This window comes from Sebastes fasciatus, chromosome 15 (assembly GCF_043250625.1).
Source record: "Sebastes fasciatus isolate fSebFas1 chromosome 15, fSebFas1.pri, whole genome shotgun sequence".
In the NCBI taxonomy this organism is placed as follows: domain Eukaryota; kingdom Metazoa; phylum Chordata; class Actinopteri; order Perciformes; family Sebastidae; genus Sebastes; species Sebastes fasciatus.
The window spans coordinates 18,350,350-18,366,202 of NC_133809.1; the positions used below are offsets into that span (position 1 = coordinate 18,350,350).

The 15,853-nt window shown below is 41.4% G+C and overlaps 2 protein-coding genes across 2 annotated transcripts; one reads left to right on the forward strand and one right to left on the reverse strand.

Annotated features, from left to right (window-relative positions):
• Nucleotides 1–1,254: 1,254 nt before the first annotated feature.
• On the forward strand, nucleotides 1,255–10,925 carry nek9 (NIMA related kinase 9). Its single transcript, XM_074660023.1, has 23 exons — nucleotides 1,255–1,700; nucleotides 3,765–3,942; nucleotides 4,026–4,081; nucleotides 4,171–4,241; nucleotides 4,355–4,460; nucleotides 4,554–4,685; nucleotides 4,796–4,906; nucleotides 4,992–5,056; nucleotides 5,170–5,220; nucleotides 5,331–5,523; nucleotides 5,611–5,755; nucleotides 5,841–6,041; nucleotides 6,207–6,253; nucleotides 6,383–6,544; nucleotides 6,637–6,745; nucleotides 6,837–6,998; nucleotides 7,152–7,319; nucleotides 7,398–7,457; nucleotides 7,567–7,754; nucleotides 7,860–8,018; nucleotides 8,147–8,251; nucleotides 9,093–9,146; nucleotides 9,239–10,925. The coding sequence occupies exons 1-23, from the start codon at nucleotides 1,491–1,493 to the stop codon at nucleotides 9,419–9,421; spliced, it is 2,916 nt and encodes a 971-aa protein (XP_074516124.1). The 5' UTR covers nucleotides 1,255–1,490; the 3' UTR covers nucleotides 9,422–10,925.
• On the reverse strand, nucleotides 10,759–15,823 carry LOC141783078 (uncharacterized). Its single transcript, XM_074660024.1, has 3 exons — nucleotides 15,682–15,823; nucleotides 13,270–14,712; nucleotides 10,759–12,871 (listed from the first exon to the last, which is right to left on the reverse strand). The coding sequence occupies exons 2-3, from the start codon at nucleotides 14,605–14,607 to the stop codon at nucleotides 12,767–12,769; spliced, it is 1,443 nt and encodes a 480-aa protein (XP_074516125.1). The 5' UTR covers nucleotides 14,608–14,712; nucleotides 15,682–15,823; the 3' UTR covers nucleotides 10,759–12,766.
• Nucleotides 15,824–15,853: the final 30 nt, after the last annotated feature.

Genomic DNA, 15,853 nt, shown 5'->3' on the forward strand with positions numbered 1-15,853 from the left:
GAGCAGCCCAGTTGGTGTTGAGGCAGCCTGGCCCATGCCCGGCCAGTTGAGGAGTTTTTCTTTCTTTTCTTGTTTCTTTTATATATATATCTTTTTTTTCCTTCTTTTCCTCATAACAAAATAAAATAAAAAAATAAAATATGGATAAAACAAAATGGAGAGAAAAATAAAGAAATAAAGAAAGAAAGAAATAAAGAAAACATTAAAAAAGCCAACATAACTGGGCAAGATCAATATCATGTGACTGTGTACAGTGTGTGCGCTTGAGAGGGGTTGGGGTGGCTGGCTGTCAGTCAGGGTGCAAATCAAATTAAGGCAAGATTAAAAAGAATAAGATAAAATAAAGTAAAAATAAATATAAATAGGTAGACATATGAAAGTAAAAGAATGATGGATAAAAAGATGTTTTAAAAGAGAATGATGGATAAAAAAGGATGATGTGGTTGTATGCAGGCCAGATTGTTTCTTTTATATATATATATATATATATAATTTTGTTTTTCTTTTTTTTCCCTTCTTTTCTTCATAACAAAATTAAATAAAATTAAATATGGATAAAACAAAATAGAGAGAAAAAAGAAAGAAAGAAAGAAAGAAAGAAAGAAAGAAATTAAGAAAACTTTAAAAAAGCCAACATAACTGGGCTTGAGAGGGGTTGGGGTGGCTGGCTGTCAGTCAGGGTGCAAATCAAATTAAGGCAAGATTAAAAAGAATAAGATAAAATAAAGTAAAAATAAATATAAATAGGTAGATAAAAGAATGATGGATAAAAGGGATGGTGTTTAATAGGGTGATGGATAAAAACATGATGTTTTAAAAGAGAATGATGGATAAAAAAGGATGATGTGGTTGTGTGCAGGCCAGATTCTACTGCGCATGTGTCATACCCCAGAGATATGACGCGTTGATGACGCATGACCCAGCCTCCTTGACGAGTTTTCGGTGTGCTGTTGCTTCTCTAGTCGAGGCAGACGAGACCAATCGATTTTAAACATTTGGTAACTTGTTTGTTTGTTATACAGACTTACTGGACCTTTTTAATGTCATAACATTCACATAAACAGTTGGATTTTACTTCGGTGCTGTACTTTCTTCTTGCTAACTTGAACGTTAGCCACAAATCAAGCTAAACAGACTAGCATTACCGGAAATGTTGACTTTCAGCGTAAAATACAAGACAACACGCTCGGATGAAACACCTTTTATTTTGAAATTTTTCAAAAAAGAGTTTACCCATACGTCCTCATTTTTTGTTGTGTAAGCTTGACGCTTGTGCAACTATTTGCACGTATTTTGCTGCGTTGTATTTTTCTTACATTGTGTGTATTATTGAGTAGCTTTAATGTTAACTTAACACGTGATACTTTGACAGCCCTGTTTGTTGTTAGCAGACACGTGTTAACATGTTGTTTACAGTTTAGTAGTAGTAGTAGGAGTCTATAGGGGAAGAGTTGTCGTTATAGGCCTGCTCGGGTTATTTACATCACTGGATGACAAAGTCTCTAAACAGAAACATGTCCCTGGGAGACTATGAGAGACATTTCGACTCGTTAAACTCAGATCTGGGCGGCGTGTCTGTGGTCAGTGAGACATCCGCGTCGAGCACGTTTAATGGCGAAGAGGAGAAGCTGCACTACATTCCGATCCGGATCCTCGGGAGGGGGGCGTTTGGTGAAGCTACTCTGTACAGGAGAACAGAGGTAGGTTGGATTTATGTCCCAGCACTGTTGTCTGAGTTTAAAAGACAAGGATCACACATTATGCCATGCAACAATCACTACCCTCCATGAAAACTGTGTTGTTTAAAGTGTACATTTACCATCACTGTAACAACAACAAGGCAAGGAAAAAGACATGTCTAGTACAAAGTATGGGCCCCTTCTTGTCATTTTTTGAGAAAACGTTTTCCTTTTTTTATTTTATTTATTTATTCATTATTATCATTATTATTATATATTTTTTCTCTTCTATTTTTCTATTTTTATATATGTGTGTATATATATAATTATTTATATATATGTGTGTGTGTATATTGTATATTGCTGAAGCAACTCTGTACAGAAGAACAGAGGTATGTTGGATTTATGTCCCAGCACTGTTGTCTGTGTTTAAAAGACACGGATCACACATTATGCCATGCAACAATCACTTCCCTCCATGAAAACTTTGTTGTTTATTTTTTTTTTAACTTTATTGCCATTAATACAAATTAACAGGCAATTAATCATCACAAAACAAAACCGCCTTGAGACTGGGGGGGGGGGGGGGGGGGGGGGGGGGGGGGGGGGGTCACCTGACATACATGTACACAAAAACAAAGTAACGCCCCATATGGATGGAGTGCACACACATCTACCCACAAACATACCTACAAAAACTATACAGCAAAGACAATTAAGTACAGGATTCCTGACTAAGGTATTCTATAACTAACATCCATCTCCTTTTAAAAATAGGCAGTTTCAGTTGTACCTGGGCACTCATGTTTTCCATCATGTGCACCTGTTTGACTTTTTGTAACCATTGAGCAATTGTGGGAGGGTTAGTCTTCCAGTTAATAGTGATCATTTTTCTTGCAACCATCAATCAGATATGCAGAACATAGCACTGATCTGTGGTAAACAGGCGTTCAAGGTGATACTTCCAGTAAAACTGTGTTGTTTAAAGTGTAAATTTACCATCACTGTAACAACAACAAGGCAAGGCAGCTTTATTTGTAGAGCACATTTCAACAACAGGGCAATTCAAAGTGCTTTACATAAACATTCAAGAACATTGCGACAAAGTGCAAAAGAACATTAAGAAATAATTAAAACAGTAATAAAAACATTAAAGATTAGAAAATAAAAACAAGCTAAAAAGAAAAGCTAGGATAGAAGCTAAAATAGAATGTAACACACAAGAGTAAAAGCTCTAGTGCAGTATATACAAAGGTGCAGAACAAAGCGCTACAGGAACAGTTTTGTTCCAGCTGCAATTGTTCACTTAAATAAGTCCTAGCAGCTTTTGCACATTATTTATGGAAGTTTATCCCTTTTCTCATTTTATTGTGTCTTTTCTGTCCTGATATTTCAGTAGTTTTTTATATTGTTCTTGTGGCCTTCTCTCTTTTTGCTGGGTCCTGATTCCAGCAAGCCTTTTGAGTACCCTTTGTCATGTTTTTTGGTATGTCTGTCTCTTGTCTGTGCTCTACCTCATTGTCAATACGGATGTCATTTTTGCTGCAAAACAAATCTACCTACAGGTACAAATAAAGTCACCTGAACCTGAACCTTATTATAACCACTTCTTACAGCGAAAACATACTAATCAGATCAGACATGTCTTGTTAATAGTGCTACATCTTGTTTTCTAAGCGGATCATAATGATTTACTGTACAGGATGTGTCTGGCTAACTGAATTGCTCACCGTTCCTCTGTTTCCATACCCCTGTGAGAAATTCCTGAGTGAGAGCTAGATAAATTACTTTCCCATGCCTTTGCCTCTTTATCCTGTAGTCCAGTTGGCTGCATGCACTGTAGTATATGGGTTTGCAGACCCTTTCATGCTACCCTTCCCTTCAAAAAAATGATTCTGCACCAGTTATATTTTATAAAAGTTTTCTGTTCTTAACCAGAGAAGATTTCCCTTGTCAGTCTATTCTGTAAGCTGGTTATAAGGACTGTAGAGAAACTTCAACCTGTGCATTCTGTCATCTGGAGGGACAAATCTGGACACTAATATTGTTATTATTATTATTATTTGATGACACGTCCCCCCCTAGGATAACTCTCTGGTGGTATGGAAGGAGGTGGAGCTGACCACGCTCTCCGAAAAGGAGCGCAGAGATGTCATGAACGAAATAAGCATCCTCTCCATCCTGGAGCACAACAACATCATAGCCTACTTCAATCACTTCCTGGATAAAAACACCTTGCTCATTGAGTTGGAGTATTGTAATGGTAAGTGAATATCATATCCACTCTGAAGATGTGATCGAGATTAGTTTGAATGCTTGTTTATCTAAACAGCCTTCTCATCACAGGAGGAAATCTGTATGATAAAATCAACCACCAGAATGGGAAACTTTTCTGTGAAGAGGTATGAGTGCAACATTGCAGGGCATTTATTTTATGCAAACAGACTATTCTCTATTATATGACATCGTCACCTTTAACATGTTTCTTTAGGTGGTCATATGGTACCTGTACCAAGTTGCCTCAGCAGTGTCCCACATTCACAAGGCTGGGATCTTACACAGGTAAGATGTTCTGCACGTTTTCATGCCCTTATCTATGGCATCTGCAGGACTTTTTTTAAATTTAGTTTCTAACAATGTTTTTTGTTAATTGAACCATCCTTTTTCTCTTGCAGAGATATCAAAACTCTGAACATTTTCCTGACCAAGACTGACCTCATCAAGCTGGGCGACTATGGGCTTGCAAAGAAGTTAGACTCTGAGTTTTCAATGGCAGAGACTGTAAGTTGTGATTCCTCCCCCTAGCATATTTAACCAGACTGGCTATGATTTAGTAAATATTAAATCATTTTTTTTCTTCTTCTGTAAATCCAGTGTGTGGGAACTCCATATTACATGTCACCTGAATTGTGCCAGGGATCGAAGTACAACTTCAAATCAGACATCTGGGCCATGGGTTGTGTCATTTTTGAAGTTTTGACTCTGACAAGAACATTTGATGCAACGGTAGGTTTGTTGACTTGCTAGAAAAAGGTTTTATACTTTACTTTAATCAGAAAATTTGAATTCTTTCCCCCACTACAGTTAACTCATTTTGCTGCTGTTGTGTCCACCAGAACCCTCTGAACCTCTGCGTGAAAATAGTCCAGGGCAACTGGACTATGGATGTGGACTCTGATGTTTTTTCATCTGAATTGATTGAACTGGTGTATGACTGCCTCCGTCAAGTGAGTGTCAGGAAAACAAATGGTTTGAGATAATACTGTGTGCTAAGCAAAACTGTAAAGTTCTTGTGATGTTTTTGTGTCGTAGGATCCTGCAAAGAGGCCTACATCTGACGAGATTCTGGACCAGCCTATCATCTCCTGCCGCAGACAGTAAGTTGAAGGGGAATAGAGTGTTTTCGTTATTTCCTTAATAAGAAAATATTTTTGATAATGTTGAATGAATTAAAGTCAAAACACCCACTGACAATGTCATTCTCTGTTAGGGAGCTTGAAGAGCGAGTTGCCCTGCTGAATTTAGCAATGAAAAAGCCAAAGTAAGTTGTTAACACTTGTTTCATTTTCTCCACTGTAAAAGCCTATCCATGGTCCTTTTAAGTATGATTTTGTTGCATAAAACTGATTGGTTGTCCTGGCTGTACCACAGGCTGAGTACACAGACTGACACCCCCGTTGCCGTGGTGACCACACGCTCAAGGGAGGTGTACTTCTGGGGCGGAGGCAAGTTCACCCCCCAGAAACTGGACACGTTTAAAGGAGGCAGCAGCGCCCAGCATGTGTGTGCAGGGGAGAGTCACTGTGCAGTGGTGACAGTGGAAAAGGAGCTGTATACCTGGGCTGTAAGTATTAATAATCCATCACTCTGGGAGAAATATACCGGATCCAGTTGTTCTTATGCTTCACTTCTTTCTCAATCTGGTCTTCAGAATGTCCAAAGTGGAGCCAAGATGGTGGGCCAGCTGGGACATGGAGACCATTCCTCGTACCGGCAGCCAAAGAGGGTGGAGAAGCTCGCGGGGAAGGCCATCCGACAGGTGGCATGTGGGGCTGACTTCACCGCCTGTATCACCGGTGAGTGATGAAAGCTTCCAGCAAAAACAGCAACTTTCTCCCGTAAAGATACATTTTGAACCCTCTTCTTCTGCTGCTTTTGCAGATGAGGACCAGATGTACATGTTCGGGTCAGACTATTACGGCTGCATCGGAGTGGAGGGTGAGTTCGGCATGGAGATTTTGGAGCCAGTGCTTTTGGAGTTTTTTGAGGAGCGGCCCGTCCGTCAGGTTTCGTGTGGAGACAACCACGTGGCAGTCCTGACTCAGAATGGGGACATCTACGCCTGGGGCTGTGGAGAGTATGGTACATAGAGTTGCTGTATTTACTGTTGTCTTGAGCTGATTAAGCTATCTCTGCCATGTTGTTTTTGCTGTTATAGCTGTAGCCAGCAGGTGGAGATAGTGGCCCTTCTAATATACAGTCAGGCTGAGTGTTCTTAGTCAAATTTGCTCTATTTTCCTGCTGCAGGGCGTCTCGGCCTGGAATGTGAGGATGACTTTTCTTCACCGATGCAAGTAAGATTTTGTTTCAGTCTGTCAAGAGGCTAAAACCTTGCAGGAGCCAGTAAGATACAAAGTGTTTTAAGAAATATGATAGAATAGTCTTATTTGTAGCAATTAATGACTGTTGTCTGGTTTTCCCAGGTGGAAATCCCTAAAGGCGCCACCATCTCCTCGGTGTCATGTGCCAGCGATGGAACCTTCTTTTTAACAGAAACTGGCAAAGTCCTAGCATGTGGAAACAATGAATTCAACAAGCTTGGTCTGAACCAGGGAATCTCTGGTCTCAAAAACCACACTGGAGAGGTACTGGGTTATACTTAAAGGACTGTAATAACAGAGACTTTAGGTGATGCAGCTATGTTTTATACGTTTTTATTTTCTGTACACCACACCAGGGTTACCAGGGGATCCCGTACATCACCACACTGACTTTGGTAAAGCAGCTGTCGAGGTTCAAGATTCAGGCCATAGCTCCAGGGAAGACCCACACAGCTGCCATTGATGGTACCGTAAAAAGAGGCTGATGTTTCTTTTGTAAGTGAAAGTTTTTACCATTTCAAAGAAACATCATTTCGTATGATTTCTGGATTTGCAGTACGTGGTCGTCTGATCACCTTCGGTTGCAACAAGTATGGACAGCTGGGTGTGAAGGACTTTAAGAAACACCAGGGTGTCCAGCTCCTCGTCGGACCCTTTGGAGGGAAGACGGTGACCAAACTGTCTTGTGGAGACGGTTTCACCATTGCAGCCACTGAGGGTAAGAACACGTACAGTCCTGTGGTGCATCTATGGCAATAATATGTACATTTTTCTGATTTTATGTCAAGGTTTGTGGCACTTTTATTTCTTTCCAAATGCCCCAGATCTTTGATCCTGAGGCTATATCATCACCCGTTTTTGTTTCTTGCAGACAATCAGATCTTTGCGTGGGGAAATGCAGGAAACGGGCGACTTGGGATGCCAGCCGATAAGGGATTTGGTTCTGAGGTATGCCCCGCCATGCCAAGGCCTATCTTTGGTTCCCTCCACCATGTACCGGACCTCTCTTGCTGTGGCTGGCACACCATTATCATAATGGGTTAGTAATCACAACCAGACACCTGCACAGTGTACTGGTGCAAACAGCCAACGGTCTAACATATTTTCTCCTTTGCAGAGAAAGTGCTCAATTCCAAGACTATTCGCTCTAACAGCAGTGGACTCTCAGTTGGTAGTGGTAAATACTTTTCTTTGATGTATTGATTAATTTTCTTTGCTTTAAGAATACATTTACATGTGCACCTGCAAGTTGACATTGTTGTGTTAATGTATTTATGTATACATAGGACTGGGCCAGGAGGCATCTACATTAACAGTGGATCTGGACAGAGAACCTGGTTCAGAGACGGGGGGTCGTGACCGGGGTCTTGGGGGTACCATGGAGGATAATACGGAGGAGTGCTTCATGGCGACCTCGAGTATGTCGCTGGCAAGTCAGACTGGGGACAGCTCCTGCCCTCTCTGGCTTAGAAAGGTTTGTTATCATGAAAGCACCGTAAAGCATCATAAGCATCATAAAACGGAAATCTCTGAATGTACGCTCACAGTGTTCTAATTCAGGGAGGTTCTCATCCAACAGGAGCTTGAGAACGCAGAGTTCATCCCAATTCCAGCAGAGTCTGAGTTATCCACTCCTGACCAGCTCTCTTCTATCTCCGAGAGCGTCACTCTACCTTATGAGGAGCTGAAAGAGCTAACGGCTGCGGCATCAGCAATCAGCGCTAAGAAAGACCTGTCGGTAATGCCAATATAGCTGTCCTTTGCACTTATATAGACATGAATTATGTGCCCCAAATAAACACTTTTTAGAATGTTACAGTACTGATGTCTATACTGTGTAACACTGCATTTTGAATTGTTTTTCAGACTAAGCGAATGAGCTGTGATAAAGTCAATGGACTGGAGGAGGCTGACGTCTGCAAAAAAGGAGAACTGGGTGCATGCTGCAAAGCAAGTAGCGAAGTCACACAGGTATCAAATCTGTGCACTCAGCACTGCAAATCATGATCTAATCTGTACTAGGGCTGTCAATCGATTTGATGATTGTCCATAGTTAATCGCTTCTAATCGCAAATTAATCACACATTTTTTATCTGTTCAAAATGTACCTTAAAGGGAGATTTGTCAAGTATTTAATACTCTTACCAACATGGGAGTGGACAAATATGTTTGCTTTATGCAAATGTATGTATATATTTATTATTGGTAATCAATTAACAACACAAAACATGACAGATATTGTCCAGAAACCCTCACAGGTACTGCATTTAGCATAAAAAATATGCTCAAATCATAACATGGCAAACTGCAGCCCAACAGGCAACAACAGCTGTCAGTATGTCAGTGTGCTGACTTGACTATGACTTGCCCCAAACTGCATGTGATTATCATAAAGTGGGCATGTCTGTAAAGGGGAGACTCGTGGGTACCCATAGAACCCATTTTCATTCACATATCTTGAGGTCAGAGGTCCCCTTTGAAAATAGCCATAACAGTTTTCCTCACCAAAATTTAGCGCAAGTTTGGAGCGTTATTTAGCCTCCTTCTCGACAAGCTAGCATAACATGGTTGGTACCAATGGAATCTTTAGGTTTTTCTAGTTTCATATGATGCCAGTATCTTCACTCTAGCTTTACAAATGAGCCCACTACAACCTAAAAATCGCAAGTTGCGTTAATGCGTTAAAGAAATTAGTGTCGTTAAAACGAATTTGCGTTAACTCACGTTAATGCATTATTATCACTTTAACTTTGACAGCCCTAATGTGTACATCCCATTGCAACAGTATTTGACACAATAGCTTATTTTGCAGCTGCGAGAGACAGTCGCTCATCAAGATTTGAGGATCCAGATGCTCGAGAAGCAGGTGAGACATTATTCCCAAAAGCTACCTGTCCGCCTCAGTGCTGAGTTTGATCCTTGTGGGTGAGTAACAGCATGTATTCCTGTCGCCTCTAGGTCAATGAGCAGCAGAAGGAGAACGAAAGGCTCTGGGCGGCAATCAATCGTTCAACGCTACGGGAAGCAGGATGCGACAATAACGGAAACCGTCCCTCTGATGCCCGTATGCCCGGGGACGGAGGAGAAAGAGGAAGCGGATTCAAAAAACACGGGGGCCGATCTGCAGGTGCCAGCGTGTGAGACTTTACCTGCAGGTGTCCTGATTTATGGGAGAAATGTCAAAACTCTTAGCACGTACAAGCTGGTTAGATGGGGAGTGGAGGCTCAGTTAGACATGCAGTAGAGGGTGCATTCACAGTGGTTACATACAGTATGCATGTTTGATAGAGCGCTACGTTGCATTATTACAATCCGTTACGTATGTAATACTGTACTGTACACTCTCATATGCACACTTGTGTTCACCCGGGTGCAGTGATCTAGCTCGTTTCTCCACAGACTGAAATGTTGGCTGGATTCAACATGAAGCACCCGACACCTGCGAGAGACAATCATCATAGTGATCATAGTGTTACTCTGCAATGTGAATGTTAAGTCCATGTTTTGGTGGTGTTGTTGACTTTAATTGATGTCAGCATTGAGGCGTCAGTCCTCAGTGCCTCACGTATTAGTATTTATCTAATAACAAAAAAAATCTTCTGCAAATAGGAAACTGTTTGCTAATGCATCCAGAGAGAAGTTTCCTCTTGTCAGTTGTTGGTAAGAGATGAGCTGTCAGGATGTTGTCCAGATTGATCATGACTCATGTCATCTTCCAATTTAACTTTCTGATGTGTCATTTTTATTTTTAATACATTTTAATTTCATTTGATATTTCGTAAAAAGTGCCCGATACAAAATAGCCTCTAAAACACGTTTTCCATATTTATCAGACATGTTCGCTCTTACAAACATATAATAATTATCTCATGCAAATATATACTTCTTTTTTTTTTATTTGCATGTTTTATTGTCATGTGAAAGTATTTGTGTGAAACACGAAACTACTGATTTCATCTTTTTGAACAACTACTTTTAGTTACTTTTTCTTACTGTCTTCTTTGACTCTTCAATTCTTGTTGGGGCAGCACACACATGTAGGTCTATCTTCTTTGTGACGCGTATGAACACTCGGAACAGTTTTCTCTGAATGTGGAAGCATTTATGATATAGCTGACCCTGCAGCTATAATGTTTCTTATTGCATTTTTTAACCGTTTTGAAATGTTGTCTGATGTTTTTGCCGTATTTTTCATCATTTGTGAAAGCAAATATGTAATTGCATTTTGTTTGATGTCCTTTGGTTATGTTTATTGTGCGTGTTATAACAAATATGTGGGTGTGTGTGTGTGTGTGTGTGTTTAAAACCTGTTGTCATGTTTAGCTTACAAGCTGTTGATTGTGGTCGGTGAACTGCCGGATGTCAGCAGCATAATAGCGGCAGTATTTTCAGGCAGTAAAATGCAACGTTAAATACAGTCCGAGTGCCTTAACAAGCTGTTGAAACCAAAATTAGTGCAAAAACGACAACGCTGTGCCTTAGGTGAAATTTTTTTTATACAGTATGTTGACAGCATTTATTTTTTCAGCAGTTAACCAAATATTGTAGAGGTGTAATGGTTGTATAAACACTTCTCTCACAGTCACACTGTTGCTTCATGCTTTGTGTTAAAGCCATAAATAAAACTAACAGCTGTCTTTTGTTACGTGTGTATAGTCGATATTTCCCACAATGTAAGCTACAATACACTGCAGCTATTTCTATTTGTTCATATTGACGTGCTATTCTTGTAAAGAGGCAAAACTATGTTAGACAGTTCTGTTTAGTTAATATGGAATAATAGTAATACATTTTATTTATAGAGAGCTTTTCATGAAACTTTCCAACAAAGACAAGGAGACCGCTGTTCGTGTCCTGTGCGTCAATCAGCTGTTCCATCATGTCCCCTGTTCACAACATCCATCCATTTTCTTCCGGTTATCCGGGGCCGGGTCGCGGGGGGAGCAGGCTTAGCAGGGAATTCCAGACGTCCCTCTCCTCAGCAACGTTTTCCATCAAATTTGGGGCAAACTCCCATGACCCCTCCAACAGCCATGCGAGGGTAAAGAGCTGGTCCTCTGTTCCACGGCCAGGATGGAATCTGCATTGATCCTCCTGCATCTGAGGTTTGAGTCTCGGAGAATCGGTTGAAGTCTCCTTTCCAGCACCCTAGAATAAACTTTCCTGGGCTGGCTGAGCAGTGAGATACCCCGATAATTGGAGCACACCCTCCGGTCCCCCTTTTTAAGAAAGGGAACCACCACCCCGGTCTGCCATTCCACAGGCCCTGTCCCCGACCTCCACGCGACACTGAAGAGGCGAGTCAGCCAAGACAATCCCAGCGCCTTGCCGCTGAGGAGCTTTTTGACAACCTCAGTGACCTCTGCCAAGGATATGTACAAGCCTGCCCCTGAGTTTTCAAATTCTGCCTCCTCTACGGAGGACACGTTGGTCAGGTTCAGGGGTTCCTCTTAGTGCTCTTTCCACCGCTCAACGACATCAGTGTCATTTTCACTGTACAAACATAGTAGCTTTAAGCTCAACCATGTTGTGTTTTCCTAAACCTAACTATGCCTAAACCTAAGCACGTCTTTTTATTTACTTTACATTATTAAAGGGACTGTTTGTAAGAATCAGAAATGCTTGTTAACAGCGACACCTGTGGCCATTAAGTCAACGAAAGTCAGCGTCGGGCTCGTGCTTGTGCTCGCTCTAAATAGACATGAACGAGCATCGCTCAAAACAGTGAGGCGACACACGTCAGCTAAAACCACAATATCACTCTATATTTCACCTGCTTGGCAGTAATGTTAGCTGACCAGACGAAGGTCTCTCCATGAATCACTGCTGATCCTACTGTTGGCTTTTCCTGCTACAGCCTCCCGACCGCGGCCAATGAGGGAACAGGGGAGACACCGGCACCCGGTCGGAGATAACATTTCTCGCTGCGGAGCCCCGTCACTTCACAAGACATGGAAAACCTCTGTTGGTCTGGAGGAGCTGCAGCATTTATTTCTGCACAAACGTCCACTGTACATTCACTAGATATTCTCAGAGCTACGAAGTCTTCTGCAGTGTGTAGTGTGCGTGCATGCATGTGAGGTGGAGCGAGCTGAGTGAAGGCAAGCAGGCAGGCAGAGGAGCAGTACTCTGACCGCGGCCAACACTGTTTTGCAAGACTGGCTTCTCTATATATTACTTTGCGGTTTTGGTGCTTCGGTGTAGTTTGTGTTGGAGTCTTGTCTGAACAGCATGGACACACGCGAGTGCGCATATGCGAGCACGAATGGGACACCGACCCGGATTGATTTATACATATAAGAAGTTACAAACAGCCCCATTAAGCACGTGTTTGCTGCGACCGAAAAGAGTGACGCCAAGGGGTTTGACAAAGCGTCGGTATATGGGGAGATGGGGTGAGAACGCGTTGGGTAGGAGGGGGCCTGGTTATGGAGGACTTTCTGAGTGAGGAGAAGGACTTTGAGTTGGATCCGTTGTGGGGACAGCTCACTTGGACCACTTTGGTTGTGAGGTTCCAGCTGGGAGTCGACCCTCGTGCAGATTCCTTGTGTTTACCTTGTGGTTCTGTCTTTGGTTCTTTTTCTTTAAAACCTGAATAGAAAGACATCAAAAACAGTTAATGCTTAGTTAAAATAATCTATTTAACGGCCGAGATATCCTGACTTTTAGAGCCAAAATAACCGAATCCTACATTTCCCATAATGCAACAACCAATAGTATCTTTTCACTTGACTCTCCCTATAGGTAGTAAATGCCCATGCCTTTCAAACCATACTTTGTAATGCAGGCTTTCTTATAAATTTGTAGTTTCCAAGATCCCCCAATGACGAGGAAACGCAAAAGTACCCTGTGGTTTTTTCTTTTGGTAAACAAGATTATGTGGTACCTACTCTTAAAAAAACAATACTCCATAGAGGCACAGGTGGTCAAAAACAACACAGGGTTCTTTTAACACACACCTTTATGTAAACTTGATGATACTGGCCTACCTCAGGACTCTTGCTCCTGCTGTGGGTTTTCCAGAACTGCTCTATTGCAGATCCCTTGGTCCTACTAACGTAGGAGTTGAAGACTGGACGGTGTGATTGTTTAAACTTTGCACAGATTTGGACATGCTTCTCTAATCTCTCGCTTGTAAACTTTCTGTTGCAGACTGTGCAGGGAAGGAGCTGGAGGCCGGCGTCTGTGCTGGTTTCCTGTCTGAGCTCCCTCAGCTCTGGTCTGCTGGAATGAGAAGGATGAGAAACTAGTGGAGGCTGTGGGACCCCCGACAGCGTTCTTCCTCCTGCACCTCTGTGGTTTTCTGTCGCAGCTTTGTGAGAAATTTTCTGTTGACTCATTTGAGGCATATCTCGTTCATCGTCAGAAATCATCTCCTTACAAGAGCTTTCCCTATATTTCTTTTCTCCTGTCCAACCTTTATCGCCCGCAGAGGTTGTTTGTTGTCTTTCTTTTGCTTTCCCTGTTCCATCCTGTGACTTCACACTTGTCTCTCCCCAAATGCCGTTATCTTTCTCATCCCCTCCTTTTCTTCTTGTATGCTCCTTCACATTTTCCCACCTTGATTTGTGTAGCTCTCCACTCACTTCTTCCTCAGGAACTGTGATCCGATGAGTTCCTTTATGACCTTTTCTTTGCGACTGTGCATATTCTATTTCCCTTCTTTTCCCCCTTGCCCTTTCTTCTTCATGTGTATTCCTCATGCTGTCCTCATTCCTCTGATCTTGCGTCTTCCTAAGTTGTTTTACATCCTCCTGTCCTCTTTCTTGCATCATCATTTCTCTTCCTCTCGCTGGTTCTCTCCTCTGCTGCTCAGACGGCCTGCTTTTTGTCTGAGTGTTTCCCCTCTCTGCTCGTCCCCTGTCGTGCCTCTGCTCCTCACTCTTCTGGACGTCACCTGCAGCAGCGTCCCTCCGGATTTTTTGTCTTATTTTTTCCTCCACGCTCCACAGCTTCTCCTGTAGAATAAGCTGTTTTGCATGAATTGCTCTGGCCATCTGCACTTCTCCACTGGGCTGTCTGTGTGAATCTTTTCTTGGATCTCGGGATCCAGTGGTCTTTCTGATGCCATTTGAATGATGTTCTTGGGGTGACAAAGAAGCTCTTGGTTGTTTTGTAATAGTAATTTTTTCTTGGGAGTCTTGTCTCCCGGGGCTGGGAGGTCTTCTGTGGCTAACAGGCTTGTTTGGAAATGGCCGGTCTGCTCCGTCCGCTCTCCTACCAGGTACAACATCATGTTGTGCTTGAGTATAGACATTGTCGTGTCTTTTTCCTGCAATGTTGTACTGCTCTGGAGGACTGAGGCTTCTTCTTGTATAATTGCTCATGACTTCATCTGTTGTCTTTCAGGTTTGTATTGTTGTTCCATAGATCTTTGTGAAAGACACCTGAGCCCTCCACACCAGCCAATTGTTTTTTTTCCTGTATAATTTCTAAGAAAAAAAAAAAGCATGTCAGAACAAATAACTGGTAATGAAAAAACTATGAAGGAGTGTGCTACAAATACATTTTACAGGTCCCTAGATTGAACTTGACAATTCATTCTTGACCTTGACAACTCACTTTCGACCAAATTAAAAATGTGCTCATGCAACTGTAGATGTTTACAGTAAATGGTCAAAAGCTCCAGAAAATGCAAGCATGTGGACCTTGAGTGGAGATTTAGTGAACTGCCGTTTTTAAGGTCATGAGTGAACTGTAAGCTCATCTTTTAAGCCAACACGAACGAGAAGAAATCCGCAAGAAATCCGAAAAGTTCTCTGAATAATGGAAACTTTGACAAAGGAAATAAGTTAATTTGCTGATTGAGACTAGAACAAGCAAGTAAGTGGATCTTGAGGGGATGTTTTTTTTTTTTTACAAGTCTACAGATGTTTCACTTCAGAAATTCCGTAAATAAAAAGGGCAAGGTGTTAGAAACCTTTGTAATATTATACTTAAACAAAAGATAAGATAAGATAAGAGATAAGATATTCCTTTATTAGTCCAGCAGTGGGGACATTTGCAGTGTACAGCAGCAAAGGGGATAATGCAAAAAACAAGAAGCATCAGCTAACACAGTAAAAAAAAAGAGCTAAACAAAGTGTAACAAAATATGAACCATTTAAATAAAAGAAAATATAAAAATAGGAGCAGAATACACTGTATTGACAATAAACAGACTATTAACAAAATTGCACAAGTGGAAAAAGATGTTGCACAGTGAGAATGAAATGAAATTCCACCTGAAAATATTGCACAGTATTAATAACACCTGAGTAGTAATAGTGATAATGATATTGCACATGTCATAATGCAGTATAGTGCAGTTATAAACATAGCTGACATGGCATTTCTTGTTTTCCCTTGCTATCCAAATGATGAAGGTCAATGTAAAAAAAAACATTTAAACATTTACTAACCTTTTGAATGTCTGAATTGAAAGTAACGTCGAGCAAAATGATAAAGAAGCAAAGCTGAGTTTACTTATCTATCTACAGATAAAGTTACTCAGAGAAGGCCATCATAAAGGTTGCGACTCCCTTTTCCCAACGTTTACATTCGTTGCCTAGAAACCAAATGTGTCAGGTGTCC